Below are 25,007 nucleotides of genomic sequence, written 5' to 3' on the forward strand. Positions count from 1 at the left end.
GGGGCCTGGGCGGCGGGCGCGGCGGGAGGATGCGGCGGGCAGGCGGCGGCAGGCGCCACCGAGGAAGGCAAGGCAGGCAGGGAGCGAGTGGGGACGGAGCGCTCTCCCTCACCCCGGCCCTGGGGCGGTCCTCAGAGCGGGGGAGCCGTTCCCGCCCCGCGGGGATTTAGCGGGAGCGCCCCTTTGGGGGCCGGTGCCCGCCGGCTCCTGGGTGCGGCTGGGGAAGTTCGGGGGCGTTTCCCGGCTGGGCAGTGCGGGGTGGGAGATGCTGGGGCGCGGGGCCGCCTCCTGCCCGTCGTCCTCCGGCCACGCCGAGGCGAGGCAGCGCTGCGGGGGCTTCCGAGGCCCCTGGCCTCCCTTCCTCCCTGGCGGGGGTGGCGCGGCTGGGAGTCCCGGCGGGAGCCGCCCGCTGCCTCGTTCCGGCGAGTCCTGCGGGAGGCGGGAAGGGTCGGCGGCGTTGGGAGAAGCCTGGGTGAGGCGTGTGCCTTAGACCGGCAGCCTTTGGAATGGGGCCGCGGTGTTAGCACCTGGGTTTGGTCAGAATCAGTTCGTGGTGGTGTCTTCTGAAGCTGATGGTGTTTATTGTCACGTCCTTACAGCCCCACCCTTCTTCGCCCTCAGTTTTTGTTTTCTGGAGTCACATTGCAAGTCTCAGCGCTGTCGGTTTCACAGACATGGTCATTCTGCACTGGATTTAGTGCAGAGCAGTGGCAGAGGGAGTTGACCCACTGCTTATTCACCTGTCCCGCCAACTGTCATCCAGGTGACCCGGCCTTACCAGTGCAGATTCCCTCCACACAAGGCTCTGATCCAAGCCCTGTGTATCCAAACACGTGTAGGGAAACGCAGGGAGCAGGCCTTTCCCAGCTGTGCATAAGGGATGGTTGTTCCTTTTTCCTCTTAAAATTCTTAATGTCCTAAAGTATGAGTTCTCCTAAGTCAGCATGTTGCCTATTTAATGTTTCTAGATGCTACCGTAATGTAAATCATTAGCTGTTTCTCTTCAGATATTTTGCTGTTCACATACCATCATTAAATCCTCTAACTGTACTTAACTGATGGTGAAAATGTCCATGCTGTTATTTATGTTGAGGTTTTTTTCAATATCTTTTCAGGTAGTCTTGATCCCAGGACAAATACTGGACTAAGGGCATAGGAATCTGAAGACCTCTGTTTCTTCTAGAAGAGGTGGAGAAGCTAGAAACACTAACATTTAAAATCTGTGGAGGAATTAATCTGCAAAAATCATGTGCTTACTGATGCTATGGAATGAAAGAGTGTTCATTTGCAGATGAAGAAAATGATCAGCTGGAAGGTGGAAATGGTCAGACATAACCTTCTTTCTGGAAGCTGATATATGAAGTAATTTAGCTTTAGGAAGTTTTCCATATAATTTCCATACAATTTTGTGATTACAGGAATTGTCACCTTGGTTTAAACAGAAGGGCGAGCAAAGCTTTTTCTTAAATCTAAAAGCCTCTATCCACTTTTTTCAGAAACTAAAGATATATTCCTTTCAGAAGCTCTGTTTGAATGAATTGTGCACCAGTTTGCAGCCCCACTGAAATAAAACTAAGTAAATTAATCCATATTATAGTTTATTTTTATCAGCTTTGTTACTTGGCTGTAGGCAAGACTGTGTTCTACTTTGCAGGGGGGAGATGAAAATCGGGTATTTTCTTGAAATCCATGTGGAATTCATAGAAGTGCAGTACCTGTTACAGCATGTTTTATAAATTACAGTGCTTGTCACTTTGAAATGGCTTTCTTTTTCAATTTCATATCTTTTCCAGAGTTTTAAATTTCTTTGGCCTTTTGTCTGGCTTGCAAAATGGGGAAGACAGTTACAAAGTGGAAAAAAAATACATTGCTTTTATTTTAAAGTTGGGTTAGAGAGCAAGCTTATTTGTATCAAATCTATATGATGTGCTATTTTCCCCTTTCATGAAAAGGAAGCAGAATTATATCAGCCGTTGGCATTTCTCCAGCTAAAGAACAATAAATGAATAATGCAAAGCATCAGTGGATATGAGCACTGCATCCTGAAGTTTACTGTGCTGTTGGATGTTTTTTTCACCTGAACCTCTTCTTCCTGTTTATTCATTATTTCCAGTGATAAAGTAAGAAGGAGAGATGGGAAACCCGGAAAACATTGGAGATGCATATGTTGCTGTGATTCGTCCAAAAAATACTGCTAGCCTCAATTCTCGGGAATATCGAGCTAAATCCTATGAAGTAAAACTATTTCTTTTCTTTATGTCTTAGTTGTTTGGCTTTTTAAATAATATAGTAAATATGTAATAATATAACAGAAGAGAATGTAGCCTTGTTTTTTACTCTTTAACCTGCTACAGAGGTCATTCTGACTTCACCATCCTGCTCCTCAACATTTAGTACTTGAATTTTGTTACTACTTTTACAGTAGCATAATAAATAATAATAATAGTATTTTTTTAAAGTTCTGTGCTGTTTTCGGCTGTACTTAAACTCCTTTGGTCTCATTATTGTTTGAAAGATTTTGCTGCTTGAAGTTCCCATTGAAGGCCAAAAGAAAAAAAGAAAGAAAGTTTTGCTGGAAACTAAACTTCAAGGAGGCACTGAGATAACCCAGAGCATCCTGGATTATGTACTAGAAGCCACCAAACCAATTTCACCAGCCAATCAGGGTATTAAAGGTAAAAACATTTTAATCTAATATACTGTTGATAGCACCATAAAAATGGTTTTTTAATTGGCATGGCAAGGTTGTGCACAAGCATGAAATTAGTATTAAAAAAAAAGATATGTTTTGAGGTTCATCAAAAAAACCTGAGCCAACTGTGCAGCTAAAACCTTTAATTTACCTTTGTTTCTCTTTACCATCCAATATAAAATGCTTACTAAAAGATTTTTAATAAATGAATCTTTGTGCTGCTTCTTCCCCTCAAGTTTAGATTTATACCTAAACTTCCAGTAAACCAGATCAAAGTGGCTTTTGTATCCATAACTTCAGCTAAAACTTGACTTGAGCTAGAGAACTGATAGATTCTAAAGTCAGTTGTTCAGAAGACAGTATCTGTATGAAAGTATTTCTGGCATAACTGTATCACTTAGAGATGGAATTTGATGAGTACCTTTTTTTTTGCCTTGTTACATAGCTGATATAGCAAAGAACCTCACACTTGTGCTGACAAATTTGTTTTAGCCTCCCTATTACATTTCCAGATTGGTATAAAGTATAATGACTGAAGGACTTCTGGTCTTTGCTGTGTACTTCATCTCTGTTGTTTACAGGGTAAAATGTTGCAGGTGGCAATAACTGCAGCTGAGTGGACTTAACAAAGCTTGTTATGCAGAGAATAACAGAATTAATACACATGGAGGAATACCTTGTAAAAGCAAAAACTCTGTTCCTTACATAGTTTGGAGAGTTTTAATTTGACTCACTCAGATGGCCCAAGCATTAACATGCCCAGCTCAGTTTGTACACTGCTAAAACATGCAGCTGAGGTCACAAAAGTTAAAAAGGACTACAGTCATGTCATTTTTTCATGTTAATGGGTATATATATATTTATGTTCTTTAGTTTTTCATATGTATATATATTTTCTTCGCTTGTTTTAGATTATATTTTTTTCCTAGAAATTAGGAAGATTGAGTCTGGTAAGCTTTCACATGGCCAACTCTGGATTGTTTTCTTTGTTTCAATGACTAATTAATTGTTTTGTGGTTTGTTTTTTGTTTTTAAATACTGTGCTAGGAAAGCGTGTAGTGTTAATGAAGAAGTTTCCTCTAGATGGAGAGAAGGCAGGCCAAGAGGCATCTCTTTACATTGTTCCAACTGTTGTGAAAGGTAACATTGAGCATGATTTGCGAAAGCTGCACCCGTTTTAACAGAGGTTCACTTGAGGGTTTATTTTTTTATATGATGTATTTAAGTTGTATATAGCTGTCTCGTTGATATATGAATATATGTATAATTATATGTATATGATACATTTATACAGTATATTTTAATATACATGGCTTTTTCTGTATTTGAACATTAAAAGTTGCAGTCAAGTGCAAAACTCACTGAATATTTTAAACTTTGAAGAAGTTACTTAAAATCAAGGAAGAGACCTTTGGTTTAATGTATTGCCTTTGTTTTTGTAACAATAACACACTTCTGGTTTAAGCAGTATTTGTGCCCTTGGTTATATTTCAAAACACAGGCCTTGTGTAGAATTTGCTGAATGCAACTGTAAGACATGCTACTCGGGTTAATGTTCTCTACTCAGAATGCTTAGTAAGTCTCTAAACAGTAAATAAAGTCTTTAGAAAGCAAAGTAAATTACTTGTCAGGAAAGTATTTTTAAAAATATTGAAGTAAAGTATCTGTGTGCTGTTGGGGAAACTTCTTCATTTTTGCCTTAGTTATAGGACTTGCTAAAAACTATCAAATAGATACCATTGTGGAGTTAACAGTAACAATACATACCCCTCCTAGTCCTGGGTCATCTTCCTTTTTTTCTGGTAACAGTATGCATTTAACATTTATTCCTCATTTCCTCATTTGAGGAATAGTGACAGAATACTTAGGGGTTTTAAGGCTAACCTGTTGGATTGTGAATTGCTATGTAAGGATTGTATGCAATGGCTATCAATTATTATTTGGAGAAAATTAAGTCACTCTAGTCTGAAGTTAGAGGATAGTCTTAATTAGGGATGCATAACTACAAAAGATGTAGAAGGGAAAGTAAGATTCTTCTCACTGATGTGTCTTCAGAGTATGTTTCCTTTTTAGATAATGCAAAATATACATACAGTCCTGGATGCCCTGTGTTCTACTGTTTACAAGACATCATGAGAGTCTGCAGTGAATCCAGCACACATTTTGCTACGCTTACTGCAAAAATGTTAATTGCCTTGGATAAGTAAGAGACACCATCAGTAAAAATACATTAAAATGAAAAGTTTGATATTTTATATCAAAATATAAATGTATATAAAAAAGATAATTTGTCAATGTAGTGCATATTTTTATAGCATTCTTGTGGTTAGGAAGGAAATCGTCATGGTATTTTCTTCACGTTTATCAGAAATTGAAACCTTGACAACATATTTCTAAAAGTCTTTTTTGCAAACTCAAGAGTGGTGTGTTTATCTAAATCAAGTAGCATTTTGGAAGTTCATGCTCACAGTGAATGTTTTGTAAAATCATAATATTTAATCTTCTGTAAATGACATAATTGTCATCTGTAAGAGCATTTGCCAGAGTGTAGTAAAAATATCCTGTAATTGTATACCATTAAGATTTGCATTTAAATTAAATCTCCCTGTAGAAGGGGAGTGCATCTTACCCCGACACATAAATTTATTTGCAGTAGGGAGTTAACTTTCAGAAAGGTGATTAGTTGTTTAAGCCAGATTTATAGTATTTTGAAATTTGAGTACATGAACAGAGTTTTCAGGGTTTTTATTGTTTTGGTGGGTTTTTTTCTTTTTTTTTTTTTTTTTTAAAGTACCCTTAACCTAGAAATACCAGACACACTTATGTATGAACTTACTTGCAGTAATAAAGTTAGCTGAAACTTCTGGCTAATGTAAAAAATCATGTTACAGGCTATTACCTAAAAGGTTCTGTGTGTAGAGTTTTTACAGTTTATTAATAGAGTTGTAGTATTTCCATATATACCATCATAGCAGTTACATTTATTTGCTGCTTACTGAATGCCTTCAGGCTCTAAGTTCTGCTTAGAAGTGTTTCAAGCCTCACAGGAAGCCTTGGAGGTATAATAGAAAATAGTTTATATTTTTTGTTCTCTATGTACATAATCTGAAACAATACTTCTCAAAGATTCAAACTGCCATAACTAATTTATCTACCAAATCTTTAGAGAAAATGCCTGAAAATACCTTAGAAGGTGTTTATAGCACAATGACTATGATTTTACTGTTCTTTCTGGCAGGACCATGAGTAAGTGAAGGGAATGCCGCTTTTGCAGGACATTACAGCTTGGACCTAGGACTTAAAAATAGGCCTAAGCATATGCACTGAACTGCAGGTTACCTTCTGCCATCCATACGTATGTTTCTGGGACAGACAAGATTCAAGTGGTCTGTCAGTGGATGTCCAAAGGATGTACTTCTCTTTCTTCTATATGTCCAGGCTCAATCACTAAACAGAATTTATTGTATTTCAGCAAAGCACATTTTTACCTCAAGGTTGTGAGAAAGCATGTGCAGAAACCTAAATACAATCCTGGCTTCAGAACTTTAATGCACCACTTAATTTAACACTTAAACAATTTAACAATTTGGTAAAAATGTATTTGTTCAAAACTTGAGATGAACAACTTGTCCTGAGGAAAAAATGCAGCAGGTGTACAGTACTGACTTCCCTCAGTAGCACAGAATAAGAGAGCTCTAAAGCTCTTCAATACTGTCAGTAGCAGTGCACTGAGAAGAGAATAAATGTCAGCACAGCTTTCTAAAAAGGCAGGTGGTAGCCTCTGTGAAAGAGACTTAGCAGTTTGGAAACTGGACCTTCTGGTTTTTTGCCTTCTCCTGTCTTTCCCTAATGAAACATGTGAGTTGGAAGGCTTAAGTCAGTACAGATATTGAAACTCACCCTTAAAAAAACTGCTTTAAGTTCCAAAATTTGTTCAGAGTAGTAATATTAATAAAATACATGAAATGGTGACATGTTGGTGTGGTTTTTTTGGTTATAACCAGTGTTACTCTTAGTGTATGATTTCCTTTTCTTTGAGAGTTTGAGACAGGAAATTGAGCAAATACGACTGTTTAACTGAGTGTGGATAACAAATTTCACATTCAGGGAGGAATTTAGTCTTATAAAATTGGCTGTCCACCTTATAATTCTTTTTTTTATTTCAAATGTGGGATTATCATATATGCAATCCTTAATCAAAGAAAAAAATGGCATGACCAAAATAATCCTTTTCTACCTGAAAATTAGTTACTTGCCCATTCTCTCCTGCAGGTGGTTGGATGAACGGCACACCCAGTCTCACTCCATCCCAGCTTTATTCAGACCATCTCCTCTTGAGAGAATTAAAACAAATGTGATAAACCCTGCCTATGCTATAGAACCTGGTCAAACAGAGAGCTCGTTACACATGGGTTATACTGCCCTGGAAATAAAGAGTAAAATGCTGGCATTGGAGAAAGCAGATATGTGTATCTATAATCCTTTGTTTGGATCTGACCTTCAGTACACCAATAGGGTAAGAACTATATTTTCATTTTATATTTGTGAAACATGAATACATTTTCATTTTAAAGTTCACTCATTTATTTGATATGAGTGTGTGCTCACATCAGAGTTGTTTATTTAGCAGTAAGTGTGCACTAGTTTTTCAAATCCTCATATTTGATCATAACTCTCTTTCCTTATAAAATGTTACCAATCCTAACTTTGGTTTCAAGAGAATACCCAACCTGGACGGGGGATTGTGTAGCCAAATCTCAGTAAGATATTTTTTCAGTTGTGTTTAAATTATGTCTTCACAGGTTGACAAGGTGGTAATAAATCCATACTTTGGCCTTGGAGCCCCAGACTATTCAAAGATTCAGATTCCTAAAAGAGAAAAGTGGCAACGTAGCATGAGCAGTGTCACAGAGGACAAGTATTATGTTACATTCCTTTTTAATTATCGGATAATTCAGTTTTGTTTTATTACAGTAGCGCTTGGTAGACTTAGAATGAGATTCCTATTACTTTAGGCTTCTCTGTATAAATACATATTTTAAATGAAATTCTATTTGAAGCCTCTTAAGTATTGAAACACAACAGTTAAAGGATGAATCAAGAAAGGTGTAAATTATAAAAATTAGAGAAACATTTCTTATTGTAGTAAATACAGCTGTGGCTTGATTACTGCATGACAAAAAAACTATTTGTATGAGTACTGGCACATTTTAGCTGCATGAACTTCTCTTTTAGTCTTCATGTAGATCTATGGTTAGTGCTATGTTAGTAATTTTTAAAAAGTTGATGTTCTCAACAATTGTAATATTTCTGAATGGTGTTTTTCCTGTTTCCCCTTTTAATTCATAGGGAACACCAGTGGGTAGATGATTTCCCTCTTCACCGCAGTGCTTGTGAAGGTGACTCTGATTTACTAAGCCACCTTCTGGATAAAAAGTTTTCTGTTAATCAGTTGGATAGTGACCACTGGGCACCAATCCATTATGCATGCTGGTGAGTCAAGGATAGTTTTGCCAATCAAGTGCATTCTAGCTGTCATGATTCTTTACCACTATCATTTATGTAATTTATCAGCCTCAAAAAGAAGAAAAAAAAAAGCCCCTCTAGATTTTTTATGCTTTGATTATAATATATGTTAGTGTTAATCTTCTGAAGGTTTTGAGATAATTTTAATTCGAATGGTTTTGGGGGAGACCAGTTGTGGAGATCATGTCATCACTTACCTATTGCCTCTTGTATCGCTCCTGATATTTATTCTAATTCCTATGGGAGGCACTGGGTCTACTTTAGCCTGGTAACTTTCAGAGTCTTCATTGGCTAAAGCCTGTGAGCAGTTTTACAGCACAGCAGTAGCTGAGCTGAGCATGTTTTGGTGCTGGTCAAGCTCTGAGTGGGAAGCTGGACTGGGTGATTTATAGAGGTCAGCGTGTCTGACTATAACTCTGACTTAATCTGTAACTGCTTGAAAGCTTTCCTCAGTCATAAAAATGCTTTTGTTTTATCTTTATGGAAGTTAGTTTTTTGTATATATAATGGTCAGTATGTCTGATGATATGAATAACATGGAAATCAAGCTAGGTTATAAAAAACCCACGATCTTACTTGCTTTTTAGTGTTTGTCAGAAAGTTTGTAAATACTTTATAACACAAGTATACACAAGAGTTACCAGTTATAAGTGTGGGCATTAAGAATCTCAGGATCCATCTGCATGACAATCAGAAGCTGAACTCTGATTCTCACACTGATTGTTTTTTCCGGACAAAGCTGGATTCTGTTCTGCCATGACTGAATTGCTACAACTACCCAAACTTAGCTAGTTTAAAGCAAGGTTCACTTTGTCTATAAGGAATCCAATCAATGGTTACTAGACCAGTGATTACCAAAGAAGTGTAGAACTGATATTAATTTCTACAAGCTTAGTTATGTTCCATTGTGTCTGGTGTAATGTGAAAGCTAAAAATTCTTTGGTGTGGAAAAAACCACTTTTTCATAATTAGAGCTAGCTGCAAAAAATTATTTTATATTTGCTGTGTCTGTTCTGACTTAAACACATCTGCAGGTATGGAAAAGTTGAAGCCACTCGAATGCTGTTGGAGAAAGGGAAATGCAATCCAAATCTTTTGAATGGTCAACTTAGCTCTCCTCTTCATTTTGCCGCTGGAGGTGGGCATGCTGAAATAGTACAAATTCTACTAAATCATCCTGAAATTGACAGAGTAAGTTCTGTTTGTATATAGAAATAGCAGTTCTAGCAACAGTTTCTAGCTTGTGCATGAGAAGTATTTTTGTGTCCGGATCACAATGTATAAACACAACTATCTTGTTAAGAGATTAATAAAAAATTGTTAAATATTTTTCCTTACCTCTACTTTTCCCATTGTGTACCAATTAAATGTTTGAACTCTGGTACCAAGGAATTTAATTATCTCAAAAATGTGTTAAATGTTTACCTGTCTGCAGCAAAATCAGCGTAGAATCAGTGTTTCTCTTTATGTTTGTAGCACATTACTGATCAACAAGGAAGATCTCCACTGAATGTCTGTGAAGAGAACAAACAAAATGAGTGGGAAGAAGCTGCAAAACTACTGAAGGAAGCCATAAATAAACCTGTATGAGTTTCTTTTCTAAATTGTGTAAAGTTTATATTTAATTTGCACTTAGTCTTGTAGAAGAGCTAGGGTCGCTTTTAGCTGTTACTGGAAATTGCAGCACATTGAAATTAGTGTAAATATTGGCAAACTGACATTTTGTCTCTTTAAATGTTTTTGTTCTGTTTCATGGCTCGGAAGTACATGTAAGACATGTAAACATGATACTCCGATTTATTTGTAGCAGCATCACATCAGCTACTGATTTTATGTCCATTTTTTATCATGCGACCATCAGCTTTCTTTATGCATTGTCATCTTATATGTTGATAAACAGGAGCATTCACCTGCTTAAATGTAGGCTTCTATGAAATAGGCTTTTCATCAGTTAGTCAGTGTAGGCTTCCTTGGCAGCCAGAGGAGATTTAGCCAAGATAGGAAACAAAATTTACAATGCAATTCCTCTCATCCTGAAGTAGATTTAAAATTAGCCAAATTATTTAAACCCACTTGTTTTTTTCTTTGACTTCAGATGCAACCTGTATTTCTGTAAGTAGGTGGTACTAAACCTGTCAGTTTTTCAAGATGTTTTAAATTATCTTCATTTCAGTCTGCATGAATAATCTTCCAAAATAATTAAGAAAGGAACTGACCTTGATTTTAGGGATCCTATTATGCAGTAGATCACATGAAGGTGTGTGTGTCTAATGGCTCTAAAGACTAATGCACACGTTTTAAGTAGATTTCAGAGTGTAGTGCATGATACTATGTTGTTATTTATTACTATTTAATCAATACAATAAATAAACTCCCCTTATGGATTACTACAGTAGGAATGATAGTAACTACTGCAACAAAAATAGACCACATTTTTAGTCAGTTGTCCAAGGCATCCGTCTTTTTTTTCCAAAAGTTTTTAGGAACTTCGTTCTTGATGACTTAGTAGATTTGAGGAAGGGAAATAACAAATTCCTAAAATGTTTTTATTCAAGCAGCTGAAACATCTAACCTGTTACAGAAATGAAAACAGAACATTTTATTGATTTATGACTTGTGTATATGTGCTCTAAGCACCTGATTTATGTTTATGTGTTTCTTTCAGAAGGCATACTGTGGGCTCACATGCAATTCAGTGAAAGCTATGGGGGTTCTGAAGGGGGAAATGATTTATTATTTAATAGATTTATTTAGATTGTAGTACAGGAGCACTGTAAGATTTAGTGAGATTATATTCTTTTTGTAGTGGGTTCTGAGTAAAGAGTGGTGCTTCCCTCTAAAAACAAGTCTTTTTAGTACAGAGGGGAAAAATTCATAACCTGCCAGTAATAGCAAGGTGAACATTTTGGGATATGCATAGGCAGCTGAGCCCAGATCCCTTGGAGAGGTTTTAAATACCTACTTGCCTTTGAGTTCAACAGAAGTCCTCAAAATACCAGCAAGATCTTTCTTGGAGTTACTGTTGTAAACTGCACAGTATAAGAACTTGCACAGGACGCAAAACAAGCAGATTTGGTAAATAATAAAAATGCAGGAGTTGTGCAGTGTTCTTTTTCCCAACATTATAGATGTTGTTGAATTATGGTAAAACTGCTTTCCTCTCTAGAAGCACCAACAGAAAGGATTTTAACAAATTGTTTGTTTAATATGTTCCCATTTTTCTGTAGTATGAAAAGGCACGGATTTATCGTATGGATGGGTCGTATCGCTCTGTCGAGCTGAAACACGGAAACAACACAACTGTCCAGCAAATAATGGAGGGCATGCGCTTGTCTCAAGAAACTCAGCAGTACTTCACTATCTGGATCTGTTCTGAGAACCTCAGTAAGTAAAAAGGACAATGGTTATAGTTGAGGGTTTATAATAGTTTATTTCTGCTTGCCTTTAGGAAAAAGTAATGCTGTCTTAGGAGAGTAGGAAACATGCTCTCTGACAGGCTTTACAGCCTGATGTCTCCAAACTGCTTTCAGAGCCGTGGAGAGCTTCTCTGTTGTAACTTTTACTTTGGATACCCTCAGTAGGTCTGACTGTATCACTCTGGTACCTATCATGTATTTCATCCAGGAAGATGAGGCTGTTCCAGGTTGCCTTTCTGTTACAGGGCACCTTGGCTATCATAGGCCTTACTAGTAGCTTATCCTGGTTTTATATGTATTTTTCTTCCCAGAGTATCTGAATTTGGATGCATGTAGTTGTTTTTACCATGTTTAGTCTTTCTAAAACTACTAATTAAAGTAAGATGATTAATGTTTTTTCATTAGGTCCTTTATTAATATGATTTTTCCTGTGTTTTACACCAAAATAATTTTTGATAAACAAGTTTTCAGATATATTTGATGGGAGAAAATTCTGATGTAAAATGTCATGTTTATATTTGCGGTATTTTTTTGTATTTCTGGTCTAAATAAAAAAGATATTATAATTTTTATTTGAGATATAGAGCAAAAGATAAATAGAAGCTGAAAAGAGTCAACGAGAGCAGTTGGGTTTTTTCAGATAATGTGGTCAGCAGTACTGCTGCAAGATGATAGCTATGGGACACATTGTGGATTACAAAGCTCAATTGAGGTCTGGTAGGATACTGTGTTGACTGTGTCATTAACACAGAAGTCTTGCATTTAAAACTTTATTTACTGTTGCCAATGCTCCACTCCAGTGGCATTGTTACTTTTTTTTTAAAAAAATAGCTCTAAATGTTGCAGGAAATGTTTTGTTCATTCTTCTTTAATCTTTTTCTTCTGGACTCATGCCATTTGCCTTTTTACTTTGCTGTATGCCACATGACTGCTGTAACCCTCAACTAAACATAGATGTTAATGTGAAGAAAAGGAAGTGTTTGAGGGTTAAAGTCTTGCTGTGTTCGCCTTTTCTAAATACGTATGTGATGTTTTCATAGAATCATTGAGGTATTACCCTTGCATTTGAGGGGAAGAGCTCACTGATACATTGGTTGTGTAAAAGCGAGTAATTCTCTAGGTATTTAGCCTAGATTTGAAAATGAGATCCTGATTTATGGCTTCAAACAACTGGTGGACAAGTTTCATTATGAAGTATGTTGCAGTTTGTGTACAGCTGTAAGGACTGTGAGATTCCTGCTTGTAGGACACATGATGCTTTTCTGTGTTAGAATGTGAAATGGATAAGTTAAATGAACAGATTGTTCTCAGTGAACATATCTATTTAAGGTTTTCATGTAATGTGAAATGCCACAGTGTGAAAGCCAGAGCAGTGAGGATGAGGCAGATACAGCCTCCTAGAACCTCACTCGTAGAAAAAGCTAAGCAATTATCCAAGGACAGGCAGAGTGAGTGAGTGAGCCAAAGGTACAGACTCTAGTACGTAGTAGGACTGTAGTTGAAAGCTCTGTATTAATTTCTCAGCTCTCATATACACAAGAGAACATGAAACAATTATTGACTTTAGCCTGTTTAGAATCAAGACATTTACAGATTAAAAAGAAGAATGTTCTGAAAAGTTTATGGTTTTTATGTATGTACAAAAAACTGAAATACATTTATAAGATAAGTTGTATGTGTATTTTTGTGTCAGAAATAAGATCATTGGACTTTGTATTTCTGCTGTAATAATAGAGACAACAGTCTCTCATGCTTTATTATTGTGTTTTTAAGGTCAGTCTTGGTACTCCAATAAATTTTTAAATACCGCTTCACTCCTGAGAAACTGAAAATAATGAAGTTTCAACACTATTACATTTAGTGAATTGATGCTAAGAGTTTTGTCAATAAATCCATATTTTCAAAACCTTTTCTATATAGCAGTTTAGAAAACATAGGGAAAATGTCTGGTAATGAGTCCTCAATTTCAGATACTCTAGGTTTGGTGCAGCATTTAATCATTTATGTGTATGTGTGTGTGTATATGGGGTTATTCCGTTTGTGTATTTAGAAACAAACCCTGTTATTTTTCAGGTCTCCAGCTGAAGCCATATCACAAGCCTTTGCAGCATATTCGAGACTGGCCTGAAATATTCACTGAATTGACAAACTTGGATCCTCAAAGGGAAACTTCACAGCTTTTCCTGAGAAGGGATGTGAGACTTCCACTGGAAATAGAAAAAAAGGTCAGCACTTGGAAGTGGATGAAATCATGGTCAGACTCAGAACACTTTGACGGTCAACGCTCAGTGTGTATAGTAACTGTAGTAATTTCCAAACTTATTTAAACCTGACATCTCCTTTTCTGTGCCTTCCTGCCATCTCTTTGTTCTCTCTCTCTTTCTCACCCTCTCAGTTGGGTTTATCCAATGTCTCTGTGTGTCAGTCTCTGTCTGTCATACAGCAAAAAACAACCTGCCTGATTTTCTTCCTTGTGCTGTTGTTTTTCAGTTATTCAATTGCTCGATTTCAATGGGATTATTCAAACATATTATTCAAAATGAATTCATGGGGGAAAAATCCCCAGATATCAGTATTTCTGGGAACTTTTTGATTGGGCATGGTGTGCTAGTTGCCTTTCATTTGTGTATTAGATCAGTGAAGTGTTGAAGTAAGTGTTGTTAATGAAAATATGTCATTTTTTCTATTACAAAGTACCACTAAAATGTACAGTTCAGTCAGGATCAGACCTTTGTCTTCTGTCTCTGAATCAGTGAGAAATTGTATTTATAGTTTCTAAGCTCATTTTCCTTTTTACAAAGAAATAATATTATTTACATCTTTTTAACAGATTGAGGATCCGTTGGCTATTCTTATACTTTTTGATGAGGCCAGATATAATTTACTGAAAGGTTTTTATACATCACCTGATGCAAAGCTGATTACACTGGCAAGTCTGCTTCTGCAAATAGTCTATGGAAATTATGAGAGCAAGAAACATAAACAGGGCTTTCTAAAGTAAGTATTTGTGTTTAAAACTTAAAATTCTGGGTTAGATTAAGTATTTTTAGATAGCACTTACTATGGAACTCTCAGTCTTTAAGTATGATACATTTGTTGGTTTTCTCCATCACTGAGCTGTAGTTCAGAGTAATCATGTAACCCTTGCAGCATTAATAGAAGTCAGACATCGTGTGTGAAAATGTATTAATCTTAATTATTACAGTCTTAGAGGGATGGAGGTTCTGGAGTGTGTAAAATCTGACCTGAGATACAGTAATACCACAATGAACAACAGTATTCACTTGAAGGATTCTGACAGGGACTGAGGCTTTGAGCAATGCTGAAGAAACATCTTACTGTGGCGGTTAGACCAGTGTCTGGGATTGACTTTCCTTCTTTGGACAGACCATGTAGCAATATAGTTTCTGTCATTTGTAGGAGAACTGCTGTACTAAATTGGTCAAAAGCATAGCACTAGTAGGGCTCAGCCAGATGGTATTTTTCTCTCCCCTTCTCTCTGCATGCCAGCACAACAGTAGCTTAGCTATTTTGGGATGGCTTGTTCTTCCCACGTACGCTTCTACAGAAGTATCTGAGCCCATGAAGATTCCAGTTCTCTACTGTGTGCACCTTCGCCCCCTGCCATCTCCACCTCACTTCATTCATGGAACAGCAGCTGTGCTATTCTGGAATGCTGCTATGCTTTTCAGCTTCTCTTACTCACAGTGTCAAGTGAGCTGTCTTGGCTTGGCGGTTTTTTTGTGTATTGTCCTGCAGTTACACAGCCGGTAGATGGAGCATAAGGAGAACGGGGTTTAAGTGGGACTGCCCACCCACACGAGTGTGCAGTTCAGTGCAGCTGAGTTTTGTATGAAACTACTCCCTGCTGACTCCCAGCAGCTGCAGGGTGATGTTCCTCTCCACACTGAGGCATATCAGTACTGTGGTTCAAAGTTCATCCTGCTCCATGGAAGTGTTTGGCTCTACAGACAGGACTACCTGCAAAGATAGTTTGGGCTAGATAAAAAGCCATTTGGGCATGCTCTCCATCCATATTCACATTGTTCTTCATATAGATGAAGAGTTTTTGATATTTTTTTTTTTTGTAGTTGACATAAATGTTTATTGGAAGACTGGTAATACCAAAAATATATCCAGGCTGTTGTTCGTATGAGAGTATCTTTGACCTTAAAGATCTGATGCACGGTCCTGTGCAGGGCTTTTGCTTGTAGATCATATATGCCGTTACTGCCAAATACAGTTGTAGCGGGTTCGGTTTGTCCCGGGCGGAAACACCAATTTAGTGTAGTGGTTTGGTCTAAAATACTCATTACTGTTTACCTTCTGTGAGCTAAGAATTAGGAGAAATGCAAAGCAGGCACCAAACTTGAAAGAATATAAAGAAGTTTATTAACAGGCCTAAAAGAAGAAAAAAAAATCATACCACACCTTCAGAACACTTCTCCTCCCCCCACCTTTCTCCCTTCTCCCAGTGACAATGTAAAAAGACAACCCTTAAGATGTTCAGTCTGTTTACCACTTCCATAATAACCTTGTTCAGTCCATTTAGGAAGAGGAGTCTCTCTTGCCCATGCTATGAAAACATTATCACAACGAGCCAGCCGCCCGGGTTGGTTCTCTGCTCGCATGTGAGTCCCTTCCCCCGGCTTGCAGCTTTTCCCACAACTGCTTTCGAAGGTCCACTCTTGAAGTTTTTGGGGTACAATTTTAAGGTTGAGCCATTCAGAAACAAAAGTTCTCTTCACCCATCTCTGGGAGCATTTCATCTCTAGGAACAGAGGCCCTTCTCCTTCGCTGGGAGCAAAGGGTCCTCCTCATCTTCATCTCTAGGACTATCTCTGGGAGCATCTCTAGGAACTGAGGTTTTCTCCTTTTCCATTTGGAGCAAAAGTCCTCATCGCTTCCATCTCTCCCTGTTCAAATTTCTCATGAAATTACAGCTGCTTCAGCATCTGCCTATCTCAGCGCAGGTGCTTTTGCTCACAAGTACAAGTTGAACGCTCCACCCCCCATGCCTTCATGAAATTACAATGAGTACTCTGATACATCATAGCTTTACAACAGAATTTCAGCTTTAAGCATCTCCTCTTTCTCTTCCCTCAGGTTTTCAGCTCTTCACAGCACTAAAAGGGTTAATTTCACCTAGGTCTTGCAGCTGGCATTTCGTTTATTGCTGTTGGTCACATGATCTCTGCCGGACATTGGTGCAGCTTCAGCTGAATCTTGGCCGCACTGGAGAGGGGGGGAGCCGAGCTGCTCCGGCTGCCCACAGCAGGGCTGGGGGGGGCGGGGGGGGTGGGTTCCGCAGGTGGAACAGGGCCCATCGGCTCCAGCATGGCCCACAGCCACCTGTCCCAACACTGGGAATGAGACAGAGCTGTGGGGGGGGTTTGTCTATTCTTAAGTGTGGATCACAGAGGCGGTCACAATTTTAAGTGGCTTAAAGAATTGTCCATATTCAAACTGGCCAGCTGATAGGTTCTGTTAGATCACAGAGGAAGCTGTAAGCACCCCTTTGCAAGAACATCACTTCCAGGACTATGCTTGCTAACCCATGACAACAGTTTAAATAGATTACATCGTTAGGTCTTGAGAGTGTCTTATTGTACATAAAAGCAAACTAGTAAAGGTTTGCATTCTTCCTTTTAGAGTTTTTTCTTTCCACATTTTGGGTTTTTTAAAAAAGGCAGTTGATGTAAGTAGCTTCTCTTTCATGTCCTGTAATATGTAACTTTAATGTGGAAATTAATTGGGCTGAGTCCTTGGTAGTGCTGACTACAGGAGTGGAGGGAAGAGTATCTACAGTCTGTTATATTTTCTAAGTGTGTGATATGCTGATGTAAATGGCATTTTGTATATAATTTTGGCTTCCAAACTGGAATTCACCAAACTGCTCTCTAACCAAGTACGAGTCGTGTGTTCTGCTGGCATTTCTTCTCCATGCCATGCTCATGATGTGTGACACAGAGCGTGTAATGTAAAGCTGGATCTTCATTAACTGAGAATTGCACTGTATGTTAGGAAACCATCTCATCTGATGAGGCAAGATAGAGTAGGAGCTGACTGTCTAGCTCAATATGTGACTTGAAGGTACACTGTGGCAGACGTTGTTCTTTTTTCTTACTTTGTTTAGTGAGAAAACCTTTGTTCTTCTTTGTTTTTCTCTTAGTGAAGAAAACCTTAAATCTATTGTACCAATAACTAAACTAAAAAGTAAAGCTCCTCATTGGACAAACAGGATACTTCATGAGTACAAGGTGAGATAAATAAGCAGGTAAATCGTGTTCTTAAGCACTTTTGACTGTTTGGTTGTCAATTAATGAACAGAAATACTGGTATAAAAAGCTAAAAATGTGTATGTTCTGAATTTTTGGGATGGGTTGTTGGAGTGTATTTCTTGTACAGTTACAGATGATCTCTTTGTTAGAAGTAAATATATTTGTTATCTGTTTATTTACCTTCAGTGTTAGCTGTGTATTGGGCGCACTTCCAATTCAGGCATAGATGTGAAAAAATCTACTGATTTAAATTTTCTTGTCTGCTCGTAGGAATAGATCCACCAAGTCCTTTTTGTCAGTGTAACTTGTATCTTAGGGATCTGGTAGTGCTGCTGATGTGCATGTGTCTTGGTTTGAAAGACAGGTGTCTGCTAAGGAAGGCAGGAGCCTCCCTTGGAATGGCAGATGCGACCCCCCCTTCCCTCCGAGTTATTATAATTTTGAAATCAAGGGGCTTTTAGGCAAAGATGTGGGAAATAGGAATAACAGTTCTTTACTATTATATACCTATATGTGTATAACCAGTCAAACAAACAACAACTATGGCAGTAACAGCGAACAATCACAAACCCAGTGCCAGCCTTCTCGGCTGTCAGGCCCTTTCCCCTCGGGTGCAGTTCCGCTCGCAGCCGGCAGGGGCGCTGGCGGCTCCCGGTGAGCAGGGCAGGTGCGATGGTTCCCCCGCGGCTGCAGGGGGCGCTCCGGAGCGAGCTCGGGACACACGCGGCACCGGTGCCCTGGGATCCCGGGAAGGGATGGAACAAAGGAGCTTCACAAACCCCTGGGCAGCCGATCCTGGTGTCCGGCCGGACCCTCGGGAACAGCAGGTTGGAGCTGCAGGGCCGAGCACAAATCCCGGGTGGCAGACGAGATGTATCCAAACTGCGGAGCTGCGGTGGGAACCCCCCGGAGGTCTGGGCAGGCAGGGCGAGCAGGGCTACAACGCAGCGGAGGCTCGAAGCAGCGGCGGGGCAGGGCGGCCATGGCCCGGCTCCCAGCGGAGCAGGGAAGGTGGGCTTGGGATCCCGGGGTTTCTCTGGCAGAAAGAAAAGCAGCCGATGAAACAGCCTCCCTCTCCCTCCAAACGGGGACCAACTGCCCACACAGCCAGGTGAAACGACAGAGTAGCCAGATGCCCCCACGCCCATAGCCAGCTCTTTTGTTTTCCTTAAGCACACAGTAATTTCTCCCCCTGGCGACACATATGGGGAAAATTCCTTTAACAGAAAAAATAAAACCAGGAGAACTCCTAACACCCCAACAGCATGTGCACACACACCCACACAAACTCTTTTGATTAGAGCAGTTAACTGAGCAAAATTTTTAAATGTGGACTTGGGCTGCTTGTGTAAAAATGCATCTAACTGAGGGCTGTGGGTCCCAAATGAGGTCTCATTAAATTTGTGATCTTCACAAGTAACTGAGGAAAAAGTGAAGTGTGTCAGAAGGAGAACAGCATCAGCTGATGTGCATCACTAAAGGTAGCTGCCAGGAAACGCTGCAGAGGTACCCAGGGAATGTTTTCAAGCCTTGCCCCTCTTTTTGAGATAAGATTACTCAATCATAAACTTCTTTTGATGCCCACACCTTTTTTGTCAGAAATTAGCAGGTCGTTCCTATTCTTTCTAATAGAGATGGAGGAGGAGGTGATGGTGGTCTAAGACTATGGTGTAGCAAAGTTGTCTCTACTCTGTCATCAAATTATATGTAAGAATGAGTATAGCTTTCTTGACTTCTGCTTTTGGGACATTATTTTGCGGTGTGGGGCATGGGGGAAGGGGAAAGCAGTTGCAATCTTTTGTTCTGAAGATTTTACATGTTAGAAATGGCTGTGTAGAATTGAGGTAAGCTTTAATGCAGGGTGTGGATCTGGAGAGGCTGATCCTGTCTAGCATACCCACAGTCATGGCCCCATAACTGTTGAAGATTTGTGTTCTCCCTCGTATCTGTGCCTTCTGGTCTTGTCCACGGCCCAACCAATTTTTTAGTTGTTAGAGTGGTTGGTATCAGTCTGGTTTGAGGAGCACTCCAGCAATAGTTTGTTCTGACTGCTGTACTCTACTGAAGAGGAAGGAACAGAAACCTGTCTCATTCTGAATGAAGGCTCCACTAATGAAAAGAGATCTGCACCTCTCTTTTGCTTAGAAAGGAAAAAACAATCTGTTTTTGAAAGGAGGTACTTGCTCATCTTACCATGTTTCACTGGATTGGACCCCTTAAAGGAGGAAGAATACTTAGTTTTAAGGATTGTGATGCATTTAGTGTCAGATGGGTGCATAGCTGCTGATCCCAAGTCCCAGTTAGTTCTGAGAGAGGCAAAGCTGTGGGGCGCTTCAGAGGTTTTGTGTCTCTGCTCAGATTTCTGAGGCTCATACAGGTATCTGGGTTTTGCCTCAGTCTCTTCCAGCACTTGAGCCTTTCCATGGCTCTAAGGTTTAATTCAGCTGTAGGAAGATGACTGATGGGAAAGCACTTTGGAAATATGCTTTTAGTAGGGATTGCACTGAACAGTGGATTTTCTTCAAACAATCACAACTGTTTGGAAGGACTTGTTGATTGCGATTATTTCTTTATTTATAGAATCTCAGCACCAGTGAAGGTGTCAGCAAGGAGATGCATCACCTTCAGCGCATGTTCTTGCAGAATTGCTGGGAAATTCCTACTTATGGAGCAGCTTTTTTCACAGGACAGATATTCACCAAAGCAAGTTCAAGTAGCCATAAAGTCATCAAAGTGTATGTAGGAGTAAATGTAAAAGGGTTGCACCTTCTCAACATGGAAACAAAGGTCAGCTTAAGTGAACTGCCAGTGATAACTGTAAAACTTAATTCTCTTCTCTTAAAATCTTTGTACTAGAAGTAATTTCACATCCAACCGTTTAGTTAAACTTGACTGAAAATTTCCAAGATTTTAAGACTTTCGTAAGTCACTAACAAAGTCTTGCATTTTTTCACTTTACTACTTTATGAACTACAACTGCATTGTGGAACGTAGTGGTTTAAGTCTGAATCCTGTCTTTGTGAATGAAGCGAAGTTCAGTTTGCAAGTATGGAGGATATTTTCTGAGTGACCGTTTCCTACATTTGATCACAGGCTTTACTCCTCAGCCTAAAGTACGGTTGCTTTATGTGGCAGTTGGGAGATGGAGATACGTGTTTTCAAATCCACAGTCTGGAAAACAAAATGAGCTTTATTGTGCATACCAAACAGGTAAGCACTATCATTTTTCATCCTTTATGTTCAATTATTTTTTTCCTAAATTAGATAGGCAAGCCTCTTTTCCCTTGGGGCTGACGCCCCTTGCACAGTATAAAAGAAGCCCAAGCCAAGCCCACACAAAAATTATTTTAAAACTTTATTATTAATATTTCAGAATGTTTTCTTAGCATGTGAAGCCTTCATAATTCAAAATACATAAAATGCATCTATAATCATTAGGATAAACCTTTTGTTTAATTGAAACCGTTTCTTGCATATGCCCAATCCCTCATTCTCTAAGATTAATTCCAAATATAATGAGAATCACAGAGCTGGAGCCAGTAACTTTGTGATCGAAAGTAATGGAGTTTGAGATTGGATAAAGCTGAGAATTGCTTTTGTCATGTACTTGATTGTCATAGTTCTGAAATGCTGATGGAATTTAATTGCATCCCTTTACCCAGGCAGGACTTGTTGTAAAACTCCTGATGAAATTAAATGGCCAGCTAATGCCAAGTGAAAGAAACGAGTGATGGAAATGAACAATAGTTACGAGATGGCACCTGATGGCTGAGCAAAAAAGAACTTGTCCCTCCTTGTAACAGGACTTCCATGTACATGAATTTTACACAACAGAAAAGTCAATTTGTACAGTTTTTTTAACTTTGTACAGAAGCTGCATGGTTTATTTTTTTAAAAAAACTATACTACATATCTATTATTTTTATAAGTATTTTTGTGTTTCATATATTAACTATTGTAGGGCTTGAGGTTAACCAATAAAGCTAATGAAATGTAAATGGTTTACCGAGGTTGACGAGCATGAATCCAGTAAAGCTTTTGTTCCCAGAGAAATAGGGGACTACCAGTGCCATTAAGCAAGTCTCAGTTAACCTATTTACCTTTCATGTCCTTGCGTGGAACATCAAGGAGATGGTATATGTTGCAGTATTTTGTAGACACCCTGTATTTTTAAGATACTATTGATACATATGCTTAAAAGACCAGTTAGATCAGTTAGACCTTTGAGCAACTACTTTTGATAAACTCTTTGTTTTTTATTTGGTTTCTGACAAACATTTTAGCTCGCTTTATTTTTACTCTTAACTTTCTCCTACTTTGTATTCATATTTATTCTAAAATATTGCATGAGGATGCCAAAAGGGAAATACTTTAAATCATTCAGAAGCCATATTGAATGTTTAGCATGCTTGTTTTTTAAAATGGATTTTTACTTTTGCTGTGCAATATAAAATGTGTGTATGGAGGAGAGGGAGATACGGATTTACAGATGAACTTTACTCAGAGGACTTCAGAAAGTTTAATAAATTCTACCCTGGATTGCAACATGTATGCAGTAACAAAAACTCATACAGGAGGTACTAAGTTATTTCTCTTAAATTAATTTTCCTACCGATTACTTACTTCAGTTTCTTCAGGCTAAAAGCAGTGCAGGATGCAGGAATAATGATGGCAAGGAAGTCAGATACAGTTTGTAAGCATTCTGCCTGCTCTTTGTAGAGTCAGGATTGGGGCTCAACAAGTTGGGTGCCAAGTGTAAGGTGGGATCCTATGCAGTCTGAAACGTATCTTGTACATTAAAATAGTATCTGTAACACAAATCTTTGAAGTTTGTGGTTGTATTTCAGGGTTTTAAGTGCACTTGACTATTTCTTCCGTGTAAACTGCATGCTAAAACAGTGTGCAATATTTTGTAAAAAAAAAGCTTTTTTAAAAAAATAAAAATTAGCACTTGCCTCTAAGTTTTCAAAGAAAAGCTAAAATGAATGTGAAGAACTGCGCTGTTGTATAGTAATTTTACTCATACCTTACTAGTAAGTGCAGTTTAAGAAATTAAAGTAGTAAGCTGTTAAAAACGTGAACAGGAGACTTGTATTTTGTATTCTTGTTAGCAAGCTGTACTTTTCTACTTCACAGGTCTAAATAACAGTAAATTTTCATGGATTGTTATACTTTATTTAAGGTAAATAATGCAACAGGTCCTTCATTGTGCATCCCTGCTATCACTTGGCACTGGTATCAGAAATATATTTCTCTACATAGCACTTTCTTAGAAAACTAGAGGAAAATGTTAAGAAGGTGTGTCAGTTGCCTATTTAACTATACTATCAATATGCCTTATTGCTGTATAGTCCTTTCTGCTAAATTTTTATTTATTACTACCTAATAAATGGTTTGCAACAAGTCACATTTGGTGTTTCTATTTTTGTAGCCAGCATGAAAGTGCCATCAAATGTTACACCAAGCAGGTGTTATTACCAGAGAGCAGGCTTGTCTTTGTAAGGTATGTTAGAAGAGCATCAGAGAGGACCAGAGGGAGAGTGCCATGGTGCCTCTAAATTAAGGTGGTGCACCTCAGAAACTGCTCAGGAATTCACCAGGTAAACTTGAAACTGTTCATCATGGGAAAGCAGAGGTTTGCAGATATTGCATATCAGTATAGCCACTGAGTAGCAAGAGCCCAGCTCTGCAGTCCCAGAGGCTTCTGGCACCTGGGTATGTAGGAGCTTGTGCCACCCTGCTGTGGCAAGGCAGGTGTGTGCACTCCTTTCATCTGGAAGTGTGGAAATGAAAAACAGGAACAGAGAGAAATCCAACACTGCTGAGACAGACCATTAGTAACAAGCCTCATACGACTACCAAACCAAAAAAGTGGGAACCAGCTGCAATATGGGCAAAGCTGACACTTGTGCCTTTGTAAGCATGAGATGCCCAGCTCGCCACCTACAGTCCATCTAACAAGCACTTTCTTAAAAAGCAAGAACCTGTACAGCTGACAAAAGCAAAGATTTAAGAGTGGAACACTCAGCCAGGCCCTGTAAGGCAAAAGAGTAACCGAGAACTTAAACTGTGAAAAACAGGCACGATTTTACCAAGTGGCATAACTGACCCCCCTACCCCAGTGAGCAGCTTGTGCAAGAGGGAAGCCTTGGTCCTGAGGGGATGGCCTGCTGCTGCTGCTGCTGCTGCTGCTGCTGCTGCTGCTGCTGCTGCTTAGTGCAGGGAGCAATTGCTCCAGGGTGCACTGTCAGCTTACAGCTAGATGCAGCTTAAAGCTGGGCTGTGAGTGAAAAAAGAGATACAGGTTCAACAGAAACAACATACATGGTCTGCAAAAGCTGTGCTTTACCTTAAAGAATTGTTATTAATATAGGGTAAAGATTAAAAAATTATTACTATTCTGTATAAATTTAAATATAATTAATAATTACATAAAAATGAAATGAAACTTTTCATATATAGGTAATTAATCTAGAAATCCTGTCTCTTGGAAGAAAAGGACTGACACTATTGCCACCAAAAATGTATTTACTTTGTAAATTGACAGTACAGAATGTCAATCATAACCCGCTATCTCTCATGTCTTTCGAAAGAGTTGTCAGAGCTTGTAAATATGAAGTAACTCTTTGTCAATCACTGCACTGATTAATGTCCTTTGGCATTGAAAAGTGTTGAAACTTAGAGCTTGCAGGCAACAAATTAAAAACTTTCCTAGAGCCCATAGCTGGCACGAAGAGTTTGAAGGTACTCAACAGTGATTCCATGCACATCTCAGCATTCACAAGCATTGTCTGCTACCTCCCCTCATCTAGTAACACTCAGCACACGTGAGACCTTGATACAAGGTTTACCAGAGGATATTACACACTTTAAGAAACAAGAAGAATGTTCAAACAGTAACAAGCTTATGTTTTTGCCTGTGTACCTTTTCTAGTTGACAAAAGTACTCAGAACTGATGACAACAATAGATGTTGTCAACAAATAAGTCAAATTTCAGAGGAAGTAGGGAATTTCAGAGAATTTAGGTTTCTGAACTTTGCAAAAATTTATTTAAAAGCATTACAGATAATCTTTGCAAGTGTACCCTGTTG

General features: G+C 38.8%; 1 protein-coding gene across 5 annotated transcripts; it reads left to right on the forward strand.

The window, feature by feature from the left end:
• Positions 1-95: 95 nt before the first annotated feature.
• KRIT1 (KRIT1 ankyrin repeat containing) lies at positions 96-23,322 on the forward strand. Of its 5 annotated transcripts, XM_032112385.1 has the most exons (18): positions 96-763; positions 1,116-1,188; positions 2,114-2,235; positions 2,516-2,675; positions 3,740-3,832; positions 4,766-4,895; positions 6,965-7,208; positions 7,495-7,610; positions 8,042-8,185; positions 9,253-9,409; positions 9,695-9,802; positions 11,446-11,602; positions 13,708-13,859; positions 14,465-14,631; positions 17,807-17,894; positions 20,496-20,702; positions 21,009-21,125; positions 21,578-23,322. In XM_032112385.1, exons 3-18 carry the CDS (start codon positions 2,134-2,136, stop codon positions 21,644-21,646), a joined length of 2,211 nt encoding a protein of 736 aa, XP_031968276.1. In that variant the 5' UTR covers positions 96-763; positions 1,116-1,188; positions 2,114-2,133; the 3' UTR covers positions 21,647-23,322. The 5 variants fall into 5 exon arrangements, with proteins under 5 accessions (XP_031968276.1, XP_031968254.1, XP_031968235.1 ...); XM_032112363.1 differs by having other exon boundaries at positions 96-1,362; XM_032112344.1 differs by having other exon boundaries at positions 96-1,324.
• The last annotated feature ends 1,685 nt before the right edge of the window (positions 23,323-25,007 follow it).

This window comes from Corvus moneduloides, chromosome 1, assembly GCF_009650955.1.
Source record: "Corvus moneduloides isolate bCorMon1 chromosome 1, bCorMon1.pri, whole genome shotgun sequence".
In the NCBI taxonomy this organism is placed as follows: domain Eukaryota; kingdom Metazoa; phylum Chordata; class Aves; order Passeriformes; family Corvidae; genus Corvus; species Corvus moneduloides.

Bases quoted from the DNA above. Each gene is read 5' to 3' on its own strand.
- KRIT1 (XM_032112363.1), top strand. From the start codon at position 2,134: ATGGGAAACCCGGAAAACATTGGAGATGCATATGTTGCTGTGATTCGT. The intron at 4,896-6,964 runs GTAAGAGACACC...TCTCTCCTGCAG, and splicing joins ATGTTAATTGCCTTGGATAA to GTGGTTGGATGAACGGCACA. The intron at 13,860-14,464 runs GTCAGCACTTGG...TCTTTTTAACAG, and splicing joins CACTGGAAATAGAAAAAAAG to ATTGAGGATCCGTTGGCTAT.